The sequence below is a fragment of the Podarcis liolepis genome, assembly GCF_965112155.1.
Source record: "Podarcis liolepis genome assembly, chromosome: 1".
Classification (NCBI taxonomy): domain Eukaryota; kingdom Metazoa; phylum Chordata; class Lepidosauria; order Squamata; family Lacertidae; genus Podarcis; species Podarcis liolepis.
The window spans coordinates 105811459-105829314 of record NC_139554.1 but is presented as its reverse complement, the minus strand read 5'-3'; the positions used below and the strand labels follow the sequence as shown (position 1 = coordinate 105829314).

Here is a 17856-nt window from a genome sequence, read left to right as displayed (position 1 = left end):
CCCACTGAACTAGGAGCTGTCTCCACAAAGGCAGCAGCAGGCAGAGGTATTTCGCAGTGATGTGGGTGGAGGAGAGACAAAGGGAGGAAAGTCTGGTCTTATTTACTACTTGCGTTCACAGCCCCCGCGCCTTACAATTTAGTTACTGAAACATCCCAGCAGTTCATTTGGCTAAATGCCTAATGTGTGATTCACACTTTGTCGTATGTGCTGAATCCTTTCTAACACTTGGAACAGTTGCAGTTTTCTGAAACTTCAGTTGATCACAACATTATCCAATGACATACTTGTGTGTGTGCATTAGAAGTCAAGGAGATTTTTTTTTCCCAATTCAGAGGGGATTATATTTATATAAAGTCATAGTCAACATAGTCTTTGAGCAACAGCGGCATCTAAAGTGAGTTGAGAAAGATGTGCCTCTGGAATGTGGAATATCACTGGACTCAAAGCACACAGCTTTCTCAAATTTAGCAAAATTCAATTAGCAGAAATATACTGTTGAAATCAGGGAGCTGGCCTTCCCCCTACAGACATGTGCAACACCACGGAACTGTAGTTTTCTTTTTCTTTTTAGTCAAGGTGACTACATTCTTCAGGAAATCATTTGATGAAAATAATAAAAAAAATCTAATTATGAAAAATGTTATATCACCATGAAACAACTTATAAAGTCATTCACAATAGAATCCTAATATTACACTGCTACTGTGAGACTCAATAATATAATGAATCCTTATGAATGAGAGTTCTAAATGTGAAAGCATTAACTGCCTGAGGGGCCAAAATAATCTTTAAAACAAACTATGGGAGCTAAGAGTACTACAGATTAATTTATCAACTCTTGCAGAAGACATTCAACACATTTTTTAAAAGCCCTCACAAAAATGATTTTGGAGGACTATGTTTTTCCATCTCAAGCTGAATTTCAATGTACCTTGAAGTAGTAAAATGTCCCCAAACCAAACCAAATATTCTGCCCAGGACCAGTTGTTGTTTGAAAAAAGCCATGAGACAGGAGTACCCTGCAGGTGACAAAATAAATTCTGTAACAAAAAGTCTACTGGAGTGTGTGTGTGTGTGTGTAGAGCTGCAACCCCAAATGCCTGCATGAAGGTTCTAAGGCTCCTGTCCTAGACACATTGACCACAGTAGGTCTCACATAAATAAATGTGACATTCTTCTGAACAGACATGCAAAGGTTCATGCAACTAGATACCTTTTCAGCTAAGTTATTTCAAAGTAAAACCTCTTCTTGCACACAGAAACATTTCACCTGACTAAATGCCATTTATTTCCTATCTATTGAAACTTTACCTGTGACAAGTTCTCTTACTTCTGCATCAATGGATTTTCTTAGCAATCGTAAAAGTGCAGGGATCCCTCCGACGTTTTTCATTGCTATTTTATTTTCATCTGTTGACTTTCCGTACACCAGATTCCGCAATGCACCGCAAGCGTTTTTTTGAACTTCAATGACTCTGTGGTCCAACAGGTCAACCAGATGTTTGATTCCTCCTAACCTACATACCTAGAAAATATGTGGACCGGATTCCATTAATACACAAAGAGAGCAGATTCTGAGGGTGTGCGGTGGGCTTCGGGGAGAGGAAAGGATAACGTTCTGTTGTGCAGGAGAGAGTCTGATGGGCTAGCAGAATAGCAGTGTTGGATATGACCCATAGGTTCTTAAAGTACAGAATATAATTGACTACAGGAGAAATGTGAACAAAGTGATAGATCTACTCAGTAACAATGGAAAACACAGCTACTCTGCGAAGACAACAATAAGGTGACCAGTAATACAGGGTAGCACACTCCCCAAAATTCAAGTCATAAAGCACTGTTCCCCTCCGTTTCACATATGCAAAGTTTATTGGAAAACATAATAAATATTCAGGGAGTGATTTTTTCTGCTAATTGCTTGTTAGACAGAAACATTGTTTTTTTAAATAGCTGCAAAATAAAATGATTTTTTAAAAGCCATTAGCTAGGCCTTACGTTATAATTTCTCCTCCTTCTCCAAGATCCCAGGTTGGTTTACGATAATTGAAACATAATGTCTCTGTCAAAAAGGGGCCCCCACCTCCAAGACATGAGAACTTGGGTCACAATTACACCTTTGTATTTTCAGGATTCAGCTTCTGTTTATTGTCCCACATATCCAGATATTTAGTCAGAATTAAGTCCCGCTGAGTTCAAAGGGCCTTGCTTCCAAGCAAGTGTGCACGGAAATCAAAACTTAAAGGAAGCAGTCAAAAAGATGTCCCAGCATTTCCACTGTCAGTACAGTAAAACCCCAGAAGCATGAACCTGAGTTTGCTGTGTAAGTTTATCAATAGGTACCAATTTGACGGAAACTTCAACATTAAACATCGCTCTACAATGTTCTTCACTGGGGGTTTTTTCAATAAGGCATCTATAGCGTACCTCAGTTTTTATTTTGTTATCTCCAAAGCACAGGTGCTGTAGGTAGGCCGCGGCATTGGCTTGAACTGATGGGAACTGATGCTGAAGCATGTGGATGACCTCAGGTAATTCTGGATCCCGCCATGCAAATTCTCTTCATTGGATAAGCAGAGTTCAAAGGAAAGTGTGAATTCGTGTGTGTTATATATAACATTTTCAGCCTGCAATGAGTTAACCCAGTCCACCCACTGACAACATTTTACAAAGATTTGTGTATAACTAAATTTCCAATGGTGAACTAAACACAATCTCAAAGTAAAAAAATTCCTTCCAGTAGCACCTTAAAGACTTAATTGGTCTTTAAGGTGCTACTGGAAGGAATTTTTTTATTTTGACTATGGCAGACCAACACGGCTACCTATCTACTACTACAATCTCAAAGATTAGCTATGGAAAGTCTAAGTAACAAGGAATCGATTTAGAATTATTTTGCTATGGCAACTATGGGCGATTTGTTACAAGTATGAGGTATGCTTGCCTGGGATCTTTCTGGATGCTGTCTATGGATGGAGATCTTGTGGTACCATCATCAGCAGGAGGCGCATGTTGCTGCATCCTGTTGTAGCTGGACTCAGAGAGCCGATAATGAAGCGACCTGTAGGGTTCTGCGTAGGTAGCTGTTGTGTTCAGAGCATAATTATTTCTTTGGTATGTAAGAGTGCTACGCTGACTGGATGACCTTTGTAGATTTCCAACACCTGGAACATAAAGCAAATATCAAGATTGTTGTTGTGTGTCCGTATGTGTTGTTGTGTGTCTGTATGATGATCGCCTTCCAAAGGAACTACTCTATTCCGAACTTAAAAATGGAAAGCACAATGCTGGTGGTCAACAAAAGAGGTTTAAAGACTCTCAAGGCAAATCTTAAAAAATGTAGTATAAACACTGACAACTAGGAAACACTGGCCTGCGAGCGCTCCAGTTGGAGAACAGCCTTTACCAAAGGTGTCATGGGCTTTGAAGACACTCGAACTCAGGACGCAAAGGAGAAACGTGCTAAGAGGAAGGCACACTTGGCAAATCCACACCGTGATCAACTCCCGCCAGGAAACCAATGTCCCCACTGTGGAAGGATGTGTGGATCCAGAATTGGCCCCCACAGTCACTTACGAACTCATTGTTAAAACCGTGTTTATGGAAGACAATCTTACTCGGCTACGAGTGATTGCCAAAGAAGAAGAAATATGCAGACAGACACACAGACACAGAGATTTATTATCTGATCTTTCTTTTGAAACTCAACAAAACCTTTTGGAATCAATGGAATATGCTTTTCTTTAAGCTGGCATGGTGGGGGACAGACGGACTGGGGTTTAGATTGGCTTGGATCTAAGATACCATTATTTAAGGAAGTTCAAAGAAGTGAAGCTGCACATTGCTTCTTCCATAATGGCAGCCACTTGTGCCCTTTAAGAGTCTATATCTTGGGGGTGGGATGCGGCATACAAGACTTCTAGGAGTCCCATTTTGGGCTTAATTCCTTTGGGCTATTTCCCCTCCCTGCAGCAGCTAGCCATGTCCCATTGCATATTGTCCATTGGGGGGGGGGCTACCCTCCAGAGAGGCCTTTCAAGCAGCACAAGTGGCCGCAGGGACAAAGAGGGACTGGGGAATTTCCCCTTCCTTGAATTAAGTTAGCTAGGATCCAAACCCTAGTGTTTTAATTTTAGCAGTTTCACTGTACGTTACTTTGATAGCTTAATTTGAATGCTGATGGAATTTGGCCATGATTTGAATGGTGATGGGATTTTCAATTTCTTATTTCAATGCGTTATTACTCAATTCTGAAGTGATGGGGTCAGTTATAAAGGTGACAAATAATACAGAGCAGCTAAATGGACGGCACATTTAAAAGTATTTTTTAAAAATATTGTTTTTAATGCTTTTTTAATGCTGCCAAAACTAAGGATCTTGAAAATTAATTGTCCTGTTACCTCCTCTAAGGGAGGGTAGGCCGAATTGGATGGTATGTGACGTTCAAGGCTATTTTTAAAAGATTGCCTATAGCAGAGGTAAGTCTTATGGCCCCTTTACAGTAGCAGGTGGTGTGTGTGCTGATTGCTCCCTCTATGAGTGCAACATTCCCTTCTAGCCAGATGCTCCTTCAAGCATCTGTGCACTTCTGAACCTACCCAACTTCCTTCCAGATAGAGAAGGCAGGAAGATATCTGTGTCCTTTATCACACCCCGCCCCCACCAAATCTGTGGGGGAAGGGAAGTTTATGAATTGGGGTTTCCTTTTTCTAAACTTTATGGTTTCAAGTACACGCTGTCATATTATTTCAGTATTATTCTCCAACGAACATGGGGTGATAAAATAGTTCCCCACACTCTTGTAGCCAATTTAGATTTGGGGACAACTGGGATTTCACACTTACCAGATCCAGTTCGATATAACGCTGTTTGGGATCCTTGGGGTAGATCAGCTGTTCCATGATTTGGACTGTGGTACACCGGACTGTAATAGGTTCTACCTTCATATATAGGGGTGATGTGCAGATCAGGAGACACCGTCGAACGCAGCTCTTGACCAAGTTGGCTGTGCTGACTAGCATATGAACTCCTCAAGCCTAGACGGAAAAGGGAAATGTGAGTATGTGGCAATTGCAATCTTCACAAACAAATCCCCATTTTCATATTGCAATCTTTTAGGCTCCAACTACACATGTGACTCTCCCACACATATGCATATCTCATCTTCTAATCGCAGCCTAAAATTCTATCAAGGAAGAAATTAATATATATGTTAATCTGTATTTCAAAACAGATCTCTTCAGAGATAGGTGGCACCTATATCTTTTGCCGTTCTCCCTGTCCCGTGCAAGAGCAAAGGGGGGGGGGGAGCAGGCAGGGACAGGGTTATTGGTTTGTGTTTTGTTTTCACAAAGATCATCCCTTCGACTTTTGAGCGCATTGGTCCCTCTGGCCTTTACCAGAACTGCCAGATGGCTAGTTCAAGTCTGGTCTCACCTGTTCCTAACAAGGCCTCCAACGAAATCATTCTGTGCATAAAAAAGTGAGTGGGGAAAATCAAAATGTGCTTCAAGATGCCTTTGTAAGTCTTACAATAATTTCACTCCAGGCCCACTCAGTCACATGTTTTTGAACAGAGCATCCACGTTTCCTGTTCCGTTTTTATGCATGATTTAGGATCTTATCTTCCTCTTTCAGTTATCCTATCTTTTATTTTCCATCTAAAGTGAAAAATTCCAATTTAAACCTCTCCTTGTAGCTTATCTACAAGCCTAATGATTTTTGTACTCTTATTTCTTGCCTTTTACCAGCTCTATAGTTTCTTTGTTAAAAAGTGGCAGCTAGAACTGCACACATTGTTCAAGGTGACAGAAGATTATGGTATTTTAAAGCCTCTGTGCTATAGTTTGTATAATGGCAACAACCATTTTAAAAACATGCGACAATGGAATAAAATTTGCAGAAGGCCTTGGTCTCTTACACCTTATTTACTGTGCTCTGGGGAATGTTGAAGATGCTGCAAAAGTTTTGGGTCAGGCCCATGGTCTTTTTGTACCACCCATGAACAATGGAAAAGTCTTAATAGTCTTGATTTTTTATTTCATTTAATGTAGACCCACATAGATTCATCTGGCAAGAGCACAGTCTGTCAGTCAGCTGCCAATTATTTAAACTGCAAGGGGGTTGTACTAGCTTTGCCTCCAGCAACAAAATCTTCCTTTCTTTAACGTGTGATGAAACAATCTACCTTGCAGCTTAAGCGACCCTATGGTGTAGGAGGAACTGAACTACAGGGACAAGTGCCTTTTAGGGGCTAAAATCACTTATATTGAAGACACCTGAAAGTACTGGGAGAGATCAAGAGATTCACAGTGTCATCAATCCTCTCTTCTAATCCAAAATGATGGAGGTACCGGGAACCTACAGAAGCGGTATTCACCCTGTCCTATAGATCTGAACTATCCAAAAGGCAAGATCATGTACAAGTCAGCTTATATGCACACACACACTAGACTTCAGCTTCCAAATAACACAGTGATTGGTAACCTGCTGCTAATTAAAAACGAGGATTTAGTGGGGATGTCCAGTGATTCAAGTATTGTGTCAGTGCGTGTTTCAAGAAATATAAGCAACGGTACAACATATCAACCCTATGACATAAGAACCTGCTTTGCTGTCCATCTGGTCTGAGGCTATGCAAAACCTTATTTTTAAGGATTTCATTCTCTCTATTATAAAATACAAAGCTGCATTGGCTCTTAAAAATCACAACAGTCATTATAGCGAAGAATCTGTTCTAGTTAAATTTGCTATACAGTGGTACCTCGGGTTGCAAACACTTCGGGTTAAAGACTCTGCTAACCCGGAAGTTGTACCTTGGGTTAAGAACTTTACCTCAGGATGAGAATAGAAATCGTGCGCTGGTGGTGTGGTGGCAGCGGGAGGCCCCATTAGCTAAAGTGGTACCTCAGGTTAAGAATGGTTTCAGGTTAAGAATGGACCTCCGGAACGAATTAAGTTCATAACCAGACGTACCACTGTACAGTGGTACCTCAGGTTACATACGCTTCAGGTTACAGACTCCGCTAACCCAGAAATAGTGCTTTAGGTTAAGAACTTTGCTTCAGGATGAGAACAGAAATCGTGCTCCGGCGGCGCGGTGGCAGCAGGAGGCCCCATTAGCTAAAGTGGTGCTTCAGGTTAAGAACAGTTTCAGGTTAAGACGGACCTCCGGAACGAATTAAGTACTTACCCGAGGTACTACTGTATAGGCAGATGAAAGAAGTATTTTTTAAAAAAAACTAAGGCAATGTGTGAGAAGACAACCTGATTGAGCTACTAGCCATAATATGTGCAAATGTCAATATTTGTTCTTTGCTGAATCGTAATGTGGTAACAACTGGTTCAGATGTGTTGTTAAACCTTCAGCCTTCCATCTGTTGGTCCTATTAAGTAATACAATTATTATTCTTTCTTTCTTTCTTTCTTTCTTTCTTTCTTTCTTTCTTTCCTTCCTTCCTTCCTTCCTTCCTTCCTTCCTTCCTTCCTTCCTTCCTTCCTCCCTCCTGGTTTTGTCAGGACTGATTTCAACACCAGTGCAATGTCATAAAAGCATCATATAGCAGATTCACAAGTAATTACGCTGGTGCAAGGGTTTAGGACTACAGTGGCAACCACTGAGGTTATGGATATTGTGTGAAGATTAACAGTATTTAAGAAATGGAATCTAGCAAAATCTTTCTAAGAATAATTTAAAAGGCTTTGTGTTTTGAAAGGCTTGAAAAATTATACTACTACATCTTCACTATGAAATAACTAGAAGATTCAGGACTGTGATATCAAAAGACTGATTAAAAAGTCATTCATATTTAGCTGCTTGGCACAGCATTCTTAAACATATTAAGTCAAGGCTTTCCGCACCCTTTCAAGTAGATTGGCATCTAAATATTTGCTGTTAAGGCACTTTTAATCAGGGCATTAGGACTTTGCTATATGAGTAATATACAGGCAGCATTGTTCTACTTCGAAATCATTGGCACAATGCATGAGGTCTTTTTTCATATTTTGAAATGCACTAGCTACATTTGACAAAAGTGAGAACTAAATTTCAAGCAAGCAGTCGTTGCTTGCACTTCCTGTCATTAAACAAAGTGTGTTTCTCTTGCTTGCTTCCTATTTTTTTTCCATATTATATGTGGTCAGTCACAGATTACGTGGTATATGAAAACCTGATACCTATACTGAGGTCTGCCTCTGGATTGTTTAATGATTCATTGCTTGTGTGCCCAGAAGTAATAAGGAAATACAAAGCCCTTCAAGTATTGCACAGAGGGAGTCAGGAACACATAAATTGCAGTTAATTATGCAGTGCATATCAACAGTATAGGTAGTTTTCATATATTTCAGGCCCGATACCTGCTTTTTTCAAATGCAAGATCATTTTTGACAGGGATATTCATGGCACTGTTTGTCTCCAAGTTGAATAGAGGTAGGTTAAATTCATTCATATGGGAACAAATTTTAAAATGAAAGAATGGCAATCCATGGTGGTATTTTATTTGTACTTATTATTTACAGGTCACAATCTAATGCAAGTTGTGCATGTTTAGACCCCTGCAGGCTAAACAAAGTGGTGAATACTTCCTAAATCCCCACCCAACGATCTGCATGTGCTCAGATACGCATAATGCACTTGTACATCCTGTCTTCATCAGTCATCTGGGTGGAGTGGCCAAATGTGCGCACCCACTCCTATGGGGATGAACTGGATCCCTCCATCCAAATGAAGATCTTGCAGGCAGCTGAAACTATCGTGTATACAGTAGAGCACTTGTGCCCATAAGCAATCATTTTATTAAGGCATTAAGTATATTTTTTCTGTGCATTTAAAAACTGTTTGTGGAAATACGGAATAACTGAAGCTCCTTGTTATCAACTGAAGAATGTCCCTCCCCCTCTCACACACAAACCAAGCTCACGGCAATCAACTGAATGCAACCAACCTTATTCTGGGTTCTCCAACCTCTCGCATTGCCAGCAAAAGCAAACAAAGAACCTACCCGCCTGACGCTGACACAAAACTCTGCACATACACTATGCAAAAGAATGAAAGATCATTATACCCCCTTCTTTCTTCCCCCCTCTCCACACTTTGCTCTCCCCCACAACTTCAAAATGCCTATGACAAAAGCGTTTCACACCAACTGTAGCTGACCTGTAGAAAGGACTCTATGAATTGAAAACAGAGACCCTATAGGTTCATTTGTTTATCCATGAAAATCTTTCAACAGAAACAAATTAAAAATGAAATAAAACTGCTAAGCCTCCACAGTATAACATTTCATCCTTTGTGATGAGAAATGAAGCGATTAATTCCGAAAAGTCTGTGGAACTACAAACACATTCAAAGCAGCAACTTCAGTCTTCCTTTCAATAAGCTTTTCAGCGACACCTAACATCCGATTCCTACCCTTTGAAAAAATACCCCGGTTTAAAATGCAGTCATAAAATCCTGCATTCTGTTGTTGGTCCTGTGCAGATTCCTCATGTGCAGGCACTGTGCCTATAACAGCATTTCAAGCATCAGTAGTGGCATATTACAGCTCCTCTTGCCAACAGTGCAATTCATTGTATTTACAGGTTCGCGCAAAGTTTTAAGTTGTGTCTTTACCTTTTTACTAACCTGTAAGGCTATCTGGACGGGGTGGGACCATTTTTTCATATATATCGTACTGCTGTGCGTATTGCTCGATCTCATGAAGCGTCCGTTGTAACGTCGTCCCCAGGTGTTGTGGAACGGCGGTCATCCCAGAACGTTTTGGCGATGAAGATCCAACTTGGGTTTGGGGTGGAGAGGCCACTCTTGTCTGTGTGTCATTGAGCGTAAGAGGTGACCCAACTCTGACAGCGGGCTGGTACTGGGGAGTTCCTCCATTGGGGTTGGTCGACTGCCTGGATGTTACCGAGCCAACTCTGCGCACTGCGATAGGCGAAGCTGGCCTCTGTGTGGTAAACGGAGATGCTGCTCGTTGTACAGGCAATGTTGTAGATGAAAACACATTAGAATTAAGAGATCGCGACTCGGTAACGGATGGCGAGCCATAGCCACTCCCTAAAGAAGTTCTGAGTGATCCCCTTGAAGGAGAAATGCCTGCGGTGGTCACATATGAGGGAGACTGGGCCCTCGATGGAACAGAACTTACGCGTCTCATGGCTCGGTTGGCAGCTATGTTTGAGGATGCCTGTTCAAAAGGAACCACGTATCATTTTGGTGCACAAAGCCATCAGCCAGTGTAAAAGATCAACATTTTCGCTTGAAAATTCCTTTGCAGGCGCATCTGCACTAGAGTTCAGTCTCTTTTGTTTTAAAACGGGGAGTTAAGCTCATGTTTTAAAGGTTTCAATTCTCTACACATTTATCTGGGAGTAAGACTCGTTGAACCGATATGCACAGAACTTCACTTCTCAGTCTCTGCACTGACATCAGCGGGACTTAAAAAGCTTAATGTTTTCTGGATTGCGCCTAAAATGTTTTAAAGTAAGTTTATCTATTCTAACTTCCATCAAGGATGCATTCTTAAAGAACAATGAGAATCCTGTTTGGCATCCGCAGCCAAGCGAAACTATTAATTTCCAGAGTTCCTTGAGAGGGGCCAAAAGAGTAACATCCTTTGGATTGGGCTTAAATGTTGTAGTACAGATGTAGCTTTAATCTTAATGTTCCACTTTCCTTTTTTTTTTTGCAGCAAATGTGTCACCAAAATCCTATAGAACTATTTTCTCCATTTAGTCTTTGCCCTTTTCATGACTTATTAATAAGCCTAATAAATAAGTTACCATTAACACTGCACAGCCCAATGTCATTCTACAAAAGCTGGAATTAGGCTGAACAAAGTCTTGGGCTTCCATGCCCTCCCATTCTCTCCGCCTGTGTAACTGAGAGAATGTTGTTAGCATTTAGTTCACCTTTCTAAAAATCCTGGCATATGAACCAGTAATGACATGTAATGGCAACCAAGGATTCCTGGAAAGTGGAACTAAATACTGGTGACCCGTCCCTCAACCACAAATGTTTAGAAGGGAAGTATGACCTTGAAGCTTTGCTCCATTATTTAGTGTTATATTGTCTTATACCATTTATGGAAGCACTGTTTGCTTTTAATAGGTGTTTTCTTTTACTCCCCTCCCCCACTGTTTTGATGAGATCCTTGGAAGATAAAGGTGATATAGAAATGAAACGAAATGAAATAAAATAAATAGTGTTTTATTTATTCTTATATAATTTTAAGCCAGGCAGAGAACTGTTGTGGTTGAAGATGTAGAATACAAATGATTTATCAAGATAAGTAAATTATTGTATTGGGCATTACATTCATATTTATATTACTTTTACACCATATCTATGTTAGTATATTTATTTATTTCATCAGCTTTTCTTGATTATATTTTTAGAGCTACATGTACCTGAACCAAAGCCTGTCCTTCAGCCCTTGAGCTTCTCACCAAATGGTTATTATTTGCTCCGATAAAGGAATGTTGCTGTCTGTTCTCTCCCTTTATCAGGTTCTGGCTGTTGTGAAAACTGCTTACTTCCTGGTATCCACTGTCAGAATAAGAATTCATTTGTGTCGAACTCCTAGAGTTACCCACTGATCCTAAAGATAAAAAGCACAACAAACCTGAAGTTATTACACGGTTATGAATAAAAACAAGACCAGATTGATAAATCTCAGTTTATTTAAAATGTATATAACAGACCCTCACTTTCATGGAGCGATGTTTGCTCTGGGGAGTAGAGATTCCCTTGTTCTGGCTCTGTTCCAACATGATAAGAAGCAATATGAACACTCTCAGATGCTCTGAGTTTATTTACACCTGTGTTTGGCAAATCTGAAAGCAGAGTTTTGTTAGTCAATAATAATATCTACATCTATACGCATCTGCAACCTGGTACAGCTTCACCATTTCTGCTCAGTTCTATTCTACATACCATCTGCAGAGCAATTTTAGACAATTGTGCAAGAGCAATAGCTTTGTATATGAACATTCAATTCTGAGAAAGACATAAAAGAAAAGACCATTTGTGGAGGTGGTGTTTTCTTGTCAGTTTTGAAAGCTCAACAGTACACACTTCCAAAGGAGGAAAATTCTGAAGCTGTTAACTGAAGAACATATTGTCAGCTGTGATATTCATTCTTGAACTTTAAGCATAAAACAAATATACTTAAAAAATAAGAAAAAGAAATCTGTGGATTGAAAGACAAAGCATGATTGAAAAGATACCAGAAGGGATCAAATTTACATTCAGGAACTGATTCCTATATGAATTAGCCTATCTTGCTGCCAAATCCCATCCAGTAACTTAGGAACATAGGAAGCTGCCCTATAAGGACTCAGATCATTGGTCCATCTAGTTTAGAACTGTCTTCCCTGATAAAACACCAGCTCTCCAGAATTTTAGGCAGAGGTTTCTCCCAGCCCTGCATGGAGATGCTGGAGATTGAATCTGAGACATTCTGTAGGCAAGGCTGATGCACAAGGCTATACAGCCCTTAATTTCTTTTACAGTCGTACCTTGGTTCTCAAACAGAATGTGTTCCGGGAATCTGTTCGACTCCTGGAACCAGCTGAAAACCAAGGCGCAGCTTCCGATTAGCTGCAGGAGCATTCTGCAGCCAGCCAGAAGCCGCGGAAGCTGCGCCAGATTTTCGACTTCTGAAAATTGTTCGAAAACCAGAACACTCACTTCCAGGTTTCAATCGTTTGGGAGCTGATTTGTTCGGGAGCCAAGACGTTTGAGATCCAAGGTACAGCTGTAATTTACTTAAAGGGTTTCAGGGTGAATTGCCTTTTCAAGCCAGGCCTTTTCAAAACAGAATTTGCACAGTTCTTTTAAACAAAAATGTGCCACGACTGTGGAACATGAAACCACTGAGAAATCCTTCCTACTTGCTACATCTTCACATGAGGGCTTCTCTTCACTTTATTTCCACAGTTGATGGATGATTTAGGGAATCTGAGATGGGGCAGCTGCAACTCAGAAATTTAATATTAAATTTGCAGCTTGGCAAGGAGGACAAAATCCTCAAACTTCCACTTATGGTTCAAATATTCACTGGGCAGCCTTGGGCCAGTCACGGTCTCTCAACCTAACCTGCCATACAAGGTTGTTGTGATTATTAAACGAGGTGAATACATATATGCATACAACTGGGAGGCAGAAGTTCTTGCTGGTCTACTGCAAATAACCGTGATCTTCCAACAGATCCCAACATGCTTCCTGCCTATCTCTGAACTAAAGAAATAATAGCTTTTCAGTTCCTTAAAAGCCTAATTCTAAAGGTAATTTATCAGGGCTGGAGGAAGAAACCAAGAACTGGAAGCCTTCCAGGTCTCTTACATGAAAGGCATTTGAAGACTTCTGCACCAGGGAGCCATGAAAATGAATGAGAATGGAGTTAAAGTGGATTAGAGTTTTGGGGTGGGCTTCTTTGTTGTTGCTAGAGAGTTCCCATAATTGCACAGCTTGGTGCAACTAATTTTAATTAGTTTTGGAGTTTAAAAACATGAAAAGGGGGCAAGATAGCCAGCAAATATTCCTTACAATGACTGGAGAATGCAAAGTTAGGGACATCTCAGTTGTACGGCAATGTCAAATAATCCTGAAGATGTGCACTAGGATTATAGTTTTGACCTAATAAGTCCAGCTACTAAGGAGGAAGGGCCAATAACATTTAGATCCATGAAGGAGGAGCATTTTAATTTACTACGTTTCAAAATAAAGCATGCTCACCCTGTGAATTAGCTCAAAATGTGCCTGCCAAATAAAAGTACCATAGAACTAATTTTAAAGACCCATTCCAAGTAAACTTGCCACTTGTGTTTTCCAGGTCAGCAGTCCCCTACACTGCATAGAAAACCTTTTGTGAAGTGTCTTTCAACAACTACCGTATTTGTAGTAGGACATGACTATTTAAAAGGGAGAAAAACAATCAAAAGTCTTAGGTGTGCTACAATAACCACAATTTTGTTTAGCTGGAAAACATTGTACTGTGTAAGGGTTTCAGTGAAGCCAGATCAATCCTTTCCACATACTAGCAAAGAGTTTTATTACAGCACTTATTTTTATTTATCAAAAACACTTATATCCTACATTTCTTTGCGCAGTTTAAGGTGGCTAAAAACAGAAATAATAAAAGTGCAAGGAAAACCATTTAAACTGAAGAAAAATGAACAAAAAGTAGTAAGGGACAAATGAAAAACATCAGAAGTAAAAAAATATCAGAAACAGAGTAAGACAATAAAGTAGCCCAGGCTACTGATCTATAATGTTACAACTGTGGCTTTTAAGCATCCTACCCCACAAGGTATCATTTCTGCACTGGTGTGTCTACAAAAGAAATCCTACATTTCACAGGATTCTGGGGCACGTTCTGTTGCACACACTAAGTTGTTGAGTGGTACCAATCAAACTCTTAGCCCCACAAGCTAAGAGTGTGCTATGAAACCATGAATATGACACACATTGCAGAATATTCAATACTGGCATAATGCTTTTCATGTAGCTTATCTTCCATTACTGATTTTCTAGGAATACAGTTTGAAAATCACTGCATTATAAATATACTTAGAATGATAGTTCAATAATAGAACGTTTGTAGGCAGATGTACCATACAAGAAGAACACCGTTTAATTTAACCGACATAGCAACAAAAATGCTAAGGCTATCGTATATTCTTGCGTTCACATTTACAAATTGTGATGCTATGTACAAACAATGAAACAGACACCTAAGCAGTCATCGCAGATGATGGTGTTTACTGAGTGAATGGGTTTTTCTCCCCTCTACACAATACAACTGTAAGAATAAGAAGTCACATGAAATGGCCCACACGCTAGCAAACTGTGAGCGGAACAATAGACTGTGATCACTTTAATGAATATACACTGCAAGAAAATCTGTAAAAAGTAAGCCTTGCAAGTATGTCACTGCAAGATATATCAGAAGAACAACATTTTTGGCAAAAGGTAGTTTGAATTTTTAAAAGTAGTTTATATTCTAAAAAAAACCCCCGATATGAATATATGTGTGTGTGTGTGTGTGTGTGTTTGCATTTAGCACAACATAGATCAGTTTGCTTTGGAACAACTACTGTCAAGTTTGAAGGGAAACTCATGAAATATGTAGCATTTGTACAGGGTACACCAAACATACAAGACAACTGTACCTGCAGATCTCCAGGGAAACGACTTTTCAGTAGAGCTATAGAAAAGAAGAGAAACACAATGTCTTCAATTCCTTTCAAATGTTTTCCCCGCCCCTTTTGTTTTATAAACATATAGCACAACCAGCAACCTATTGGTGGATGGCTCCCACTAGAGTTCAACAGAGTATGATTTCTCCCTTCTACGTCCTTGGTATCTGCTCACAGGTAAGTGCTTCAGGGTGGCTGGGGAATGGCAGGTCTCCGTGCACCTCCCATACCTGCATTCAGTGCTTCTCTTTCACTCAGTCAAATTGTGAGACACCCCCTACACACAGTAACTAATAAGTGAGATGACTGGATGTATGTATGACAGGCCCACAATGACCTCCCATTCTATCCACAAAATTATCCACTACAGTGCCTGCATACGTTGAACCTTACAGGGCTAGTGGGGATGCCTCTCCACATGAGTGCATAATACGAAACAGAACTGCTGCCACACAGCCAGTCACTCAAACCTGCAATCCTTTGCAATCAAGGGAAATGTAGAAGACGCAACCTTGGTTGAAAGGGATTCTCCATTAAGAACAGTGGGTGACAAAATCATGCGCACCTTATTGTGCATATGGTGAAGCAATCTCCAGTGAAGCAAATGAAGACACCTGCTCTCCCAGAGCTCTAGATGCACACTCAAACATGTGCAGAACAACAGGACTGGTGTGTCATCAGCTGTATCACTTATATTAATTGTTTGTGTGAAATTAACACAGTGTTAGGAATGCAGTAATAAATTATAAACCATCATTCTAAAGTTAAGTACATTTAAAGTTCTTTCAGTTTCAATTTAAGGCAGATTACAACCATATTTTTCATCAGCTTTTTTATTTTATTTTTTAAAAATCAGTATTCCTTCTCTCTGGCATGCTGAATAATTTAAAACAATTTATGTAATAAATATTTTCACTGCACGAACGTGATTCATTTATGTAAATGTGTTTACTCTTTATACTAGAACCTTTCGTTACTACAATTATGCTTTTAAAGAATCCAATTTCAAAATCAGTTTCGCTCAGATGACAATATGTATCAAACTACATACATAACATACACAGAAGAAAATAATCACATTAAATGTTTAGATCTATTTACATGTCAAAGTTAGATTAGAAGGAAAACCACTTAATTTATTTTTACTTTATTTACAGAGTGGCAGTCAGTGCAAGAAAATATTTTGGTGCCGCACTTTCTCATGCATAAATCCATACAAATGTGCTACCCTTTTATATACATTCAATACCAAACTTTCCACAAGGAAGGCACTAATAAGAACAGAATGAAAGGCAATGTGGAGAGTTTCTGCTCACTTCTGTTAACTGCATTAAGATTAGGAGTCAAATCTCCAATATAAAAGTTAACTGTGCCTGATATAAATGCCTTGGTAACATTTACTGGGAGAATTCTTTGGCACAGCATTTAAGCACTTTCAGTCTAAATTATCACTTCCACCCAGGGCATTTCTGGAATTGTCAAGGAAACTAACGAGAAAGAATGGTCACAGCCTCTCCAGTAGATCGATAATACCTATAGATATGAATCTTCATCACTCCCTACTCAAATATTTTTGATGGACTTAACCAATATCTGAGAGATCTAATGATCTCATGAGAAGATGCATTTCTGAATAAGAATGCTGTTACAATTGCAATACTAGCTGCTAACTGAAATGTGGCATCTGTAGCTTAATTAAATGCACCCAAAACGAACGAACAAAAAAAAACCGCCTCTCATTAACTGAGGCCTTTTGTCTTTCAAACACAGCCATTGATGCTGAACAAATTACCCTGTATAGTTACAGATCAAATTCGGGAAGATGTGTGGTGTCTGAAGGAGCAGCCAAAGGATTTCAGGTACGCAAGGAATGGGCCAAAGCTATGCTAAACTGTTACATTTCCAGCAGAGATGTCCCTCTGATGGCTTACCACCCTCTCCTTCCTCTCAGATTTCCTGTTTTCTTGCTCTTCATTTATAAATAAATTGGGAAGTTGAATATGCACAAATATGAGAGAGGGGGAGAATGTGAGAAAGAAGGAGCACTGCCATAGCTGAAGTGGTGTCATCTTGTTTACACAAGAGAAGATGTATCTTAAAATTTTATGCACGGTGATATGTTTCCAGCAAAAACTGGGGGTGGGTGGGAGAAAGGTGCACATCTCCTACTACCCCTATGACTAGCAAGTCCACAGGTATCCCAACCACTAAGGAAAGGCAACCAGATATCAGAAATTGATTGCCATGTGTCATAACAGTATTTTTCACTCATTATGTGCATGGAGTATGACGGCCACATAAGGAGGCAGTGATGCATCTAAGGGTCTGAGACTCTGTGCAACTCAACAGGCATGGATTGGCATGGTTTGTATGAAAAGGTGTGCAAGCATTTATTCGCTGGTATATTTACTAACCGATTCAGCAGACAAGCTATGCCCAGCTAAAGTGAAAATAATCAGTTTATTACCTATATAGTAGGAAAGCATGGGACTGCTAGTTTTGATTTTGTACTGTGGGAATATTCAAGGTTTTTTTCTTTTAACTGTGTAGTTATGCTCTAAGCCCATCAACACCTACACTCCAGATGGGTCTTGTTAACTGAGTAAAGCATGACCTTCTATCATTGCACAGTGTGACAGAATTTCTAGCAGTTGCATCACA

General features: G+C 39.8%; 1 protein-coding gene across 21 annotated transcripts in view; it reads right to left on the bottom strand.

Moving 5' to 3' along the window:
* Window positions 1-17856, bottom strand: part of PKP4 (plakophilin 4) — a 94514-nt gene that overhangs the window by 25867 nt on the left and 50791 nt on the right. For 4 of the 21 annotated variants that reach the window (XM_083493641.1, XM_083493657.1, XM_083493660.1 and 1 more), the window contains exons 4-11: window positions 15169-15203; window positions 11698-11829; window positions 11404-11618; window positions 9623-10181; window positions 4845-5036; window positions 2945-3164; window positions 2428-2560; window positions 1315-1528 (exon numbers count right to left, since the gene is read on the bottom strand). In XM_083493641.1, coding sequence (XP_083349767.1) covers window positions 1315-1528; window positions 2428-2560; window positions 2945-3164; window positions 4845-5036; window positions 9623-10181; window positions 11404-11618; window positions 11698-11829; window positions 15169-15203 — 1700 coding nt within the window. The remainder of the gene's footprint in view (window positions 1-1314; window positions 1529-2427; window positions 2561-2944; window positions 3165-4844; window positions 5037-9622; window positions 10182-11403; window positions 11619-11697; window positions 11830-15168; window positions 15204-17856) is intronic. The other 17 variants (XM_083493655.1, XM_083493659.1, XM_083493642.1 and 14 more) reach the window with 5 other exon arrangements.